Genomic DNA, 12,229 nt, shown 5'->3' on the forward strand with positions numbered 1-12,229 from the left:
GCAGAAATGTGAGGGGTGTACTCACTTTTGTGATACACTGTATATATATAGTAGTACCTATAGTTTTGTAAAAACATTAAATAAACAAACAAAAAAAACTAAATTGCAAATGTGTCTATTGCTTTTGTAAGATTTTTTTCCTGTGAATATTATTTTAAATAAATCTTGCTGCCAATTCCTGTATAATGTTTCTTGAAACTAGCTCACTCAGGCCTGTCTGTAGAATTTGGGCAGAGGGGGATGAGAGGTGTTTGTGTGTAGACAGGCTGTGGGTCATTACCATGATAATGGGTACTAAGTGGCTCACAACAGGGGAGCGGGGAATCGAGAGGCAAAAGTCCCTTGCGCAAAAATGCGCAAGCATAGTCATTCTAGTTAAGTAAACGAGTTGGAACAGGATCGAGTATACACGATGATGACTTCGATGATTTAATCAACACAGTTAGTTCATTTTGGGAGATTGGATTAAAGGAATTTAGTTGGATTAACTCGTTACTATTATCACCAATGCTGCTCGGAGTGAGTTTATACTTAACATTGGGAAGTGACACACTTTGACTCTGAAGTCGTATTTTTTCTATCTTGTCATTAAAGAATTTTAAAAAATCATCGCTGGTACAGTCAGGCGGTATATTAGATTCAGTTTCATTGACGTTTTTAGTTAATTTGGACACTGTCTCGAAAAGAAATCTAGGATTGTTTTTATTTTTCTCTATTAGGGACGAATAATATAAAGATTTAGCTTTTATAAGGGCGTGTTTATACTCAGTTAGAGCATCTTTCAGTGTAGTGTGACGCCACTTGCGTTCTAATTTCCGTGCTGCTTGTTTAAGTGCGCATGTGTGGTCATTGTACCAAGGAGCAAGTTTTTTCTCCCTAATCAGTTTAGTTTTGAGTGGGGCTACGTTATCTAAGGTTGTGCGCAGTACGGTCTCTTGGTTTTGAGTTGCCTGATCTAGTTCTTTAGGTTCTGATGCTGATATATTTGGTAATTCTGGTAGGCAGTTTATGAACGCTGCTGCAGTTGCAGATGTAATAGTGCGCTTACATTTAAAACGATGTGGTTGCTGTATATTATTGGACAGGGACACTTCATATATTACAACAGTTATACAACAGTTTGTTGGTGGTTGCCCTGATGAAATATTCAGTCAGAAGAAGAAAACAGTTTGGGACTCTTTTATAAACCTTTAAAAAGAGACCACTGTTCCATGTACTTAAAATGGATAGTCAAACTAGTCCTATTTATACGAGGATCTTCAAAAAGTTTCTGCACTTTTCTACATCGTCTCTTCTGATGCATTTTTCCAGCATCATATCGACTTTTTAATGCCATCAGCAAATGATGTGTTTGGTTGAGCTCGTAGCCGCTGATGCGCCGCTGCTTTCACATCACATTTTCACATCACATGAAAATCTTTTTCCCCTTTAAACTTCTTTGAGCGTCCAAACAGGTGGAAATCAGACGGCCCTGTTTGTTAGAACATCTGAGTCTCTCACTGTCTTCAAAAGACGATTAAAGATCTTCTTCACCTCTTTACTACGCACTTATTTGATTCTGTTACTTCAACTAGAGTAGGGAATTGTTTACTGTTGAAGCACGTCTGTAAGTCGCTCTGGATAAAACCTTCAGCTAAATGTGGAAAATGTAAATGTCACTGTCGTCTGTGGGCGTTTGGTTGCCATGGTTTACCTGACGCTAAGCAAAAAAATGCTCGTATCTACAGAGCATAAAAAAACCACAAATCTGACCACAAATAAAAATCCTGGAGGGAAGTCACTCATCTACACATTTCATCCCTGTGTAGTCCATCACTGACTGTACATACATGACAAGAAAGCTGTGCATGTTCTTTATGATCGCGTGTCTGTTTGTGGATGTTTAACAACGTGACGGTGGGTTTCTCGTCCATCTCTAGCAGAACTAAAAAATCAGGGTACACAGTTTATCAGCTGCCTCGTACGTGATGCCGTGTTCTGTCTCTTTTTTTAGCATTTTACCCCAATTTTCTTTCCAATCTAGTCGCATCCAATTCTCCATTTGTATTTTACCTCCACTCCTGGCCAAGGAGGGTAACTAACACAAACCAAGCAAACATAAAGGACTCCTGACATCTCTGGCCAGCAAAGGTGCATTGCTTGTCCTTATCGGTTCCTTAGTTTCCATTCCAGAGTGGTAAGATAAGGTCAAATACGTAGATACAAAAACATCTTTATTCTTTTAAGTGTTAACTGAAACTTCACAAAGTAAATAGACTAAAGCAGTGGTCCCCAACCACCGGGCTGCAGACCAGTACCAGTCCGTGGGTCATTTATGACCGGGCCGCACAGAAAGAATTAATAATTAGAGACACTACAAGAGCAGTTCAATTTCTAATACTCTTGAGGTGTTATTGTCTCCAATCACCACTAGGTGGGAGCAGAGTCTCGTTGCAGCAAAAAAAGCTATAGTTATTCTATTTTAAATCCCCCCATCCCCTGCGGTCAGTGAAATATCTTATATGAAACCGGTCCGAGAAGCAAATAAGGTCGGGGAGCGCTGGACTAAAATAAACCTTAAAAACTATAATCATTTTTTAAGTGTGACATTTATCGTACATCCATCTGAGCAGCGACACAGACAAAAACTCAGTCGCTACATAAACACAGGGTGTTAAAGATTCATAAACATCAACAGTTCATCGCAGCTATTTCTGGCTCTCGCTGTGGTTTTCTTTCATTAAGTTTTGACAGTTAATATCTTAAAATTAGCCATGCATGCTAGTTTGGGCCTGTTGTTGTGTTAATGGCAGCATGCACCAATAATTAATGATAACTTTATTGGGTAAAAATGTTTAATCAAAAGTCTTGTCTGGTATGAGTATGTAGGTCACATGACTTGGTCCAGTTTGTTGGTCCTCGTTTTGTCAGTGAGCTCAGAAATCATCATGGTCACCAGTGGTAAAGGACGTACCGACCAAGTGGTCACTAATTACATTTTAATAAATCAAAACCATAAATTAATTAAAAATTATTGTGAGTATTGTTTTAATATGCTGATGAAGAAAAAAAAAGTCTAACAATGTTCGTGGTCTTATTCAACTACGTTGACGGATTCTGGGTAGAAATTTGGTCAATGTGTAATATTTAAAATGAATATTCACCACAAAATGAGATATTATCATGCACAGGTATGAATATTATTAGAGTATAACCATATTTCCCTGCAGGGCGTCACAGTTAGCTTGTTTTATGTCAAAAGGCGAAAAGAGGGATGAAAGAGGATAAAAGTGATAGAGGAAAATCCCTACAAGCTCTTCAGATTCAGAGTCTAGTGATGAAGATGAGGAGATAATTCTCAGGGAGAGTCAGTGAGTGAGGGTAGTTCCACTGAGGAGGAAGAGGAGGTGAAGTTACCAGTTCTCAATTGGTCCCCAACAAGGGAACAAAGGCAGACATTATCCAAGACCTGTTGATGATGTCCTCCATGATCAAATTGATCACTTCCCAGTTTTTGGTAACTGGAAAAGATGCATGTTGTGCCGAGATGGTCAGTGCATCGTCACCGGGAAAAGCCCACGAAACTTGTGGTGTCAGAAACTCAACTTGTAACATACTTTACCTAAATAAATCAAACCACCACAAGAAGTTGCAGAAAAAGTATAGATTTATTGCATATTAACAGCGAACACACAATAAACCGAGCCATCCCGGGTAACGACTGACTTGCATTGATTCTGGTCCTCTATTTATTTTACCAAAATCAAGGGTGGGCTTAGACCTTAGACTCTTTTCACCTATTCCTGTTTCAGGGCCCCTTTTTCCCACACTTCACGGTCCCCTACCATTTGGTTCTTATAACCCCAGGTTGAAAAACAATCACAATGACTGACAGGTCCAGCTGTGTGTAATTCTCTCTCTCACACATAATAATAATAATAATTTCAACTTATATAGTGCCTTTCACAGTACCCAAGGACACTTTACATAGGAATCATAATCACAAACAAACAAGATCAAACAGAAACAGAAGAAGACGAGTGAAAGTGCAGAGTAAACAAGAGGTAAAGGAAGAGAGTTCCACAGTGTAGGGGCAGCAACACTAAATGATCTACTACCCATAGTGATCAACCTAAACCTAGGAGCAACCAGGAGACCAGCATCAGACGACCTTAACCTGCGGGAAGGGACATAGCGACATAAAAGATTAGTCAGATACGAGGGAGCCAGACCATGAAGTGCCTTAAAAGTGAGCAAAAATTTTTTATATTGAAGACGCTTATTGACTGGGAGCCAATGGAGTCGTTCTAATACCGGTGTTATATGCTCATGTTTTTTTAGACTGGGTCAGCACTCGGGCAGCAGCATTCTGAACGATCTGCAAGAATCGGAGGGATTTTGAGGGAAGCCCATAGAGGAGAGAATTGCAGTAGTTATTTTTAACAAAATTTAGACCCACTGCAATCTTCAGTTTTGTATCAGTGAATAACAACCACGGAGCACATAGACAAAAGCAGTACAGAACATGACCAGAGATGTGTTTATGGTCAATCAGCAATATGATTGCTGATTTACCATAAAGGATATTATTCCAACATTTTGCACTTATATTGATGAAATATTTCACTGAAAAATCACTTCAAACTGCTTCCAAAAATTCCACAAAAAATAAGAGAGTGATTGTGAGTGGGAGGTGCTGCTGGTCATTCCTTCTTTTTTTTGAATCAGTTGAAATAATGTGGTTACTACAAATGAGGTAAGCAATAATATAAAATTATTTTTTTTACAACTAATCCTCCACTCTTGGTTGTTTAAGGGTTAAAGGAGTAACATAGAGTGGTCTAGGCTGGTATGTATGTATGTCCTTGCAGATCAGTATCTCTTATTCATTCATTCATTCATTCACAAATGCTAAGTGTGTCCCAAAATGAATGAGAACTGAATACCACATTGCTCTTAGTCTCACAGGGACGGCCTTCTTCTCTAACCAGATTTGACATTCGGAGTGAATCTGAAGCAAAAGTGGCTGGTAAGCATTAAACAGGGAACCTGTCTCATTAGCAGTTCATTTTTATAGGCTAGTCATAGCTCAATGTAAAAAATAATGGAATAACTAAGGTTTGGGAGACATAACACAATTAAAACTCCTCCCTATGCCTGACTGCCTGTATATTTTACCCATGATTCACAACCCAGTTTCTCCACAGCTGAATGATCTTGATGTTCTAAATAAAAATAAGGGGTGTTTGGATGCCCAGCACAGAGGGAACCACCCTAAACTCCAGCCCAACATTCTCCCCAAGTTCACCACGATTACTCATCCACTGTTGCTAAGTATGTTAAGTGTACTACCAATAGTACAGTTACACACTATGTAGCACAGGAGACTGTGGGCTATCCTACTACAGCAAGTGCAGATGACACTCAGATTTACTTTGCCCTGTCCCCAAATAATCACGGTCCTCTTGACTCACTTTGTAAATGGCTTGAGCGCATCTCTAACCGGATAGATAAGAGCTTCAACTGATTCAAAATGCAGCCGTTTCTCACTCGGAGCAGTAGAAGAGAACACCCACCCACCCCCATTCCCCCATTCCCCCATTAAGGTTCTGTTACTGGTCAATAAACCAGCATTTTTATGAGATACAGTGGACCCTTGAGTTATGAACGGTTTACCATATGAACAGTTCAGGTTACGAACAATCTTTTTCAACTTAAAGTACAAACAAATTTCAGATTACGAACCGAAATTCGCGAAACACGTGACGTCACAAACAAGTTGACTCCGACCGTCTCTCTCTCTCTCTCTCTCTCTCTCCCTATATATATATATATATATATATATATATAGATAGATTTTTTAATTTGTGAAAGGCACTAATTATAAACCACTGCCTACACATCTGTTCACTGCTTTTTGTAAAATGTAATGAAGTTTCAGTTTTAGTCACTAGCTTTATCACGCTGGAGTTGTTGTAAACTGCTGCACTGCAGTGAAGCGTCCATGCGAGGTGTTTATGCAGCTCTCCAAAACACTCCAGTGATTTAATACCCATGCAAATTCTTCTCAGTGACGGCTCAATATCACTTTGCATTTCGGGGTTTGGCTTCATTTCTTTATTTACATGAGTCTGGCTGTTTTCCATAACCTGGTACCTTTCTGCTTTTTACACCATTCTCCTTAAATCCTCAAACCATGTGTGTCATTTAGGTTAAAACTGAATTTTGGAGTTCAGACTTCTAGAAGTTGTTTTTTTTCTACAGCAGCCTTTAAAAGCCTGGAGAGGGAGGTAGGGATGTTATTGATTAATAAATAAATTATTTAATTAATGAAATGATTCTGTATATGGACCATGAGCTTGCTGGACATCCCACTCTAAAACCCTGGGTATAAACATGGAGTTCTCTCAACCACCCACCCTTCACAACTCTAACAGTCTTCACTCTTTAGAACAGGCTTTTCACAAGATGAAATCAGCGCCTATTCAAGTCAAAATTAAGCAAACGTGTTCTGATGTTGGATGAAAAGGTCTGGCTCACAGTCAATATTCCAATTAATCCCAAATATGTTAAATAGGGTTGAAGTGATGTACAAGCTACTGGAGCTTCTCCACACCAAACCTGCCAAACTGTGTCTTTGTGCACACAATTAAACAGGGAAGGGCCTTCCCCAAACTCTTTTCTCAAAAATGTTAGCAATGGGTGTGTATGAAATACCTCAAAATCAATAATAATTATATACAACCCCAAATCAGAAAAAGCTGGGACAGCCTGGAAAATGTAAATAAAATAAAAACACAGAGTTTCTTACATTGACTTTGACTTTTATTTGATGTCAGACAGGATGAATTTGAGATATTTCATCTTTTATCTGCTCAACTTCCAGTACTCCATACCATGACAGTGGTTCAAGGACAGTTCAAGGACAGTTATAAGGTTCTCGCATCGCCTCTTACAATGCGGGGTGCATCAGCGGAAACATGGATGAATACAAAGCTGCATTCTATGGAGTGCAGATGGTGGTGAAGGGGAAAATAGAGTTACAGTTCTAGCAGAGAGGCTCTAGAACCCAAAAGTCTTTGAGCAGCCTGGACGATAATAGTCACCAACAATGATATCCAACTAAAATCCTTTAATCCAATCTCTCACTGTTCCAACTCGTTTATTTAAAGATTTGCTCCCTGCCATTGTAGAGGCCCTGCTTACTTTAATAAATGCATCCCTTATCCTTGGATATGTACCCAAATTTATTAAAATAAACAGAAACAGGTTCACATGCTAAACATTACAGCTGCAGGTACAATAACAGGAACACTTGGTGATTGATTTGGGAATGTGGTATTAAAAATCAAACCCTTCGTTTATTTGGTACAATTGAATGTGTCACACTTGTGTTTCTTAAATGTTGTTGAATAAAAAAAACTCTTCCCACACTGTGAGCACTGATACGGTTTCTCTCCAGTGTGAATGCGCTGGTGCTCTTTGAGATTACTCTGTTGATTAAAACTCCTCCCACATTGTGAGCAATAATACGGTTTCTCTCCAGTGTGAATGCGCTGGTGTATTTTGAGATCACTCTGTTTAGTAAAATTTGTCCCACACTGTGAGCACTGATACGGTTTCTCTCCAGTGTGAATGCACTGGTGTTTTTTGAGATTACTCTGTCTATTAAAGCTCTTCCCACACTGTGAGCAGACGTTTCCTTCTTCCTGTGTGGGACTGAGAGAGGTGTTAATGCTGACAGTACCAGAGGACGTTCAGTCATGTTCAGTCTTAATCTTCACCAAAGTCTCATATTTATCATGGTTGCAGCTCTTGATGTGATTGTGGAGGTGATTTTGGGTTGTAGAGGAACGTGGACACGAGGAGCAGGCGGAATCCTTGTTCAGTTCTGAAGCAGAAAGAATAAAATATATTTCTATAAATAAACAATAAAAAACAAACGTTGTACCACACTGTACTGTACCTCACTGTACTGTACCTCACTGTACTGTACCATACTGTACCTCACTGTACTGTACCATACTGTACTGTACCACACTGTACTGTACCATACTGTACCACACTGTACTGTACCATACTGTACTGTACCACACTGTACTGTACCATACTGTACTGTATCACACTGTACTGTATCACACTGTACTGTACCACACTGTACTGTACCACACTGTACTGTACCACACTGTACTGTACCTCACTGTCTGGTGGAGAAATGGCTCATTGCTCCATATTAACTCACAGAAGAAATCATCGTCCTCATCTTCATCTTCTTCCTTTTTTATTGGTTTCTTCTGGAATCCTTCATGTTGTAGATCCTCCGGGGTGACGTGTCCCTCTTCTGCTGACTGCATTATTAAAGATCTAATACAAAGATAGATAGATGTACTTATTTCTCCTTTAAGGAATATTCTGCCTAATTCTTTTAGACTCTTTTAATTGGCTATTGTTTATTCTGTGAGGCTCTAAACACGGTGAGAACGTTACAACTATTGTTGGCAGCATCTGGCAGAAAAGACCTCCAATAGAACTTCTTAGATCTTGTTGGAACTAACGATTATTTTCATAATCAATCTGGTGATTATGTTTTTGATTAATTGATTAGTTAGATTATTTAAAAATATATATATTTAAATAAAAACATCCACAACACTAATATAATTCCCCTTCTTCATTTTGTTTAATCAAGTTAGCTGTTTAATTATTTTATGGAATATTAAACACTGCCATTTACCTCATGAAATACTGCTGTTACATGATTTTCACTGTGAAATCCTCTCACATACCAGTAATTCAACCATTAAAAAATAGCCACAGGCCACAGGTGTGTAAGACACACATTAAAGACTGCAACATAACTTCAGGGAAGCTTTGTATTTTAGCTGCCCAGAATGGCTCGGTTACAGTGTAAAAACGCTTTACATGTACTGATTAATGTGCAGAAATACCTAATAAACCTCTTTGTTTACTCTGCAGGTGGAGAATGCAGCCACGCCCTAAATTACTTCCCGACTTCATTTGTTTTTCTCTCCCATTTTTCATTTATTCATTTAAATTAATTGCTTGATGATAATACAGTCGAATCCGGTTAATCGGACCACATCGGGACGCGATCGTTTTGGTCCTAATAACCGGCTGGTCCGATTACACGAACATGCCCTATGTTACAAGACGGGACGTGCTATAATTTATGTAACATATTAAATGTTTATTAAACCTTTATTGTGCGATATACACGTATAGCAAACGTACAAACAAGAACTACTGTTGCTTACGAACTTTGTTCATTGAAAAATAAATTTGCAAACAAGTTTTTCGAAACGATCTACAACACAATGTATAGGTACTCAGCATGCGAAGCATAATACAAAAAAAAAAGTTCTTACTAAATTCCAGTCAACGTTTGAAGAACTTATCCAGTGTTCTCTTGACGGACTGCACTTGAACAAAATCACCACAAACATCTAACGCAGCAATGGGACTGCCTTCATTTCCCTCCTGACCTTTGATAAAAGCATAAATTCTCCCGGGGAGCCCAGGAATCCTCCCATATCTCGCTGACCCGCTTTGCATCCGCTCTAAGTGGCGACTTGTGGCTTCTTTTTCTTATTCGCTCTCACGTTCTTTGGTCCGATTAAACGGAATTTTGGTCCAAATAAGCGAATAACATTACACGTACATAATAGGATTTGTTTCGGTACTTTAGGATTCGGTCCGAATAAGCGGCTAGTCCGATTAACCGGTGGTCCAATTAACCGGATTCGACTGTAATAATAATAAACAATAATAATAATAATAATTAATAGTAATAATAATAAACTTTAATTGATTTTACCTCAGTTTATAAGGGATAGAAAATTTTTTTCATTTTTTGTTCCTTCAATTGAATTTGATTGATAATAATAAAACATTTTGTAATAAATATGTTTGCACTGATTTAGTTTATGTCACTATTATCACATGAACTGTTTGAATTAGAGCATTATAGCAAATGTGATCAGAGTGATTCAGATAATTGTTTAAATGAATGGGAATGTCTGAGGGGGTTCAGGACAGAGGGATTAACATGAACATGTTCTCCGTCTGTTGTTCTGTTAAAAGGAACATTGAAATCATCTGAACTTGAACACCGAGTACTGCTGGATCACACAAATAAAGACTGGGAAGATGTTTCTGGCTTTTGTTCTACTAACTTACACTGAACGTCTTAAGAATGTGAAGAAAACTAGGACTATAAAGCTCCAAACACTGAAAGAGAACATTCCAGGAGAAGTGAGATGTTGTGGAAACGTTTAGGGAACATTCCAAAGCAACATTTTCTGTATCATCATAGAATAAAAGAACTGAATCAATGGAACTAAATTCCCACATTCTCACTGCAGGTTCCTATAATCGGTGTAAATGAGCTCGGGGATGTTCAGGGAACGTTTTCATAACATCACAACATTAAGAAAACTGGACAGAATAACGTTAAGGGAACGTTCCAATACAACCTTCTTACAACCAAAACTGTGATTCATTTTGCTGGATCGGTTCAAATGAATCGGTTCATCAGTACTGAATCATGTGAGATGCTAACAGTTAGCGGAGAAGCTAGTAGTTTGTGTGAAAAGGAAGTTAAAGCTCCTCAAATCCTCACAGTGATATTTTATTATGAACTCTAGTTTTGTTATTAATTAGAATGTAGTTAATAATTAAAGTGTAATAAATAAATAAATCAATATTTTACTTACAGATGATTCACTTCAGTACAAACACACCAGCTGCTGCAGCTTCTTCTTCTTCTGTTTAAATTGAGGTGGTTGATCTACAACGTTCAAGTTTATTAGCGCCCCTACTGGACTGCAGTGTAAGTACTGATACTAACTCATTCATTCATTCAGCTTTATTAAACCTGATCAAGGTCGTGGTGCTCTTATTATTATAATTTATTTCTGCTAATACAATTCAGTGTGGTCAGTCATATTGGGAACATTAACATTTACCTCAGATATGATGACAGATAACTAATAATGGTTTTTATTTAGCTACAATAACAGAATTTAGACTTAGCATGTATGCTAACACAATTCAGTGTGGTCAGTCATATTCAGAACATTAACATTTACCTCAGATATGATGGCAGATAACTAATAATGGGTTTTATTTAGCTACAATAACAGAATTTAGACTTAGCATGTATGCTAACACAATTCAGTGTGGTCAGTCATATTCAGAACATTAACATTTACCTCAGATATGATGACAGATAACTAATAATGGTTTTTATTGAGCTACAATGACAGAATTTAGACTTAGCATGTATGCTAACACAATTCAGTGTGGTCAGTCATATTGAGAACATTAACATTTACCTCATATATGATGGCAGATAACTAATAATGGTTTTTATTGAGCTACAATGACAGAATTTAGACTTAGCATGTATGCTAACACAATTCAGTGTGGTCAGTCATATTGAGAACATTAACATTTACCTCAGATATGATGGCAGATAACTAATAATGTTCTTTATTGAGCTACAATGACAGAATTTAGACTTAGCATGTATGCTAACACAATTCAGTGTGGTCAGTCATATTGAGAACATTAACATTTACCTCAGATATGATGGCAGATAACTAATAATGGGTTTTATTTAGCTACAATAACAGAATTTAGACTTAGCATGTATGCTAACACAATTCAGTGTGGTCAGTCATATTGAGAACATTAACATTTACCTCAGATATGATGGCAGATAACTAATAATGGTGTTTATTCAGCTACAATAACAGAATTTAGACTTAGCATGTATGCTAACACAATTCAGTGTGGTCAGTCATATTGAGAACATTAACATTTACCTCAGATATGATGGCAGATAACTAATAATGGTTTTTATTTAGCTACAATAACAGAATTTAGACTTAGCATGTATGCTAACACAATTCAGTGTGGTCAGTTATATTGGGAACATTAACATTTACCTCAGATATGATGGCAGATAACTAATAATGGGTTTTATTTAGCTACAATGACAGAATTTAGACTTAGCATGTATGCTAACACAATTCAGTGTGGTCAGTCATATTGAGAACATTAACATTTACCTCAGATATGATGGCAGATAACTAATAATGGGTTTTATTTAGCTACAATAACAGAATTTAGACTTAGCATGTATGCTAACACAATTCAGTGTGGTCAGTTATATTGGGAACATTAACATTTACCTCAGATATGATGACAGATAACTAATAATGGTGTT

At 37.6% G+C, this 12,229-nt stretch overlaps 1 protein-coding gene across 1 annotated transcript in view; it reads right to left on the minus strand.

Moving 5' to 3' along the window:
• Positions 1-6,782: 6,782 nt before the first annotated feature.
• The window catches only part of LOC134331697 (zinc finger protein 850-like), a 64,548-nt gene continuing 59,101 nt past the window's right edge, over positions 6,783-12,229 (minus strand). Inside the window, exon 6 of the mRNA XM_063013237.1 lies at positions 6,783-7,556. Coding sequence (XP_062869307.1) covers positions 7,341-7,556 — 216 coding nt within the window. The 3' untranslated portion in view covers positions 6,783-7,340. The remainder of the gene's footprint in view (positions 7,557-12,229) is intronic.

The sequence above is a fragment of the Trichomycterus rosablanca genome, chromosome 1 (genome assembly GCF_030014385.1).
Source record: "Trichomycterus rosablanca isolate fTriRos1 chromosome 1, fTriRos1.hap1, whole genome shotgun sequence".
NCBI classification, from domain to species: domain Eukaryota; kingdom Metazoa; phylum Chordata; class Actinopteri; order Siluriformes; family Trichomycteridae; genus Trichomycterus; species Trichomycterus rosablanca.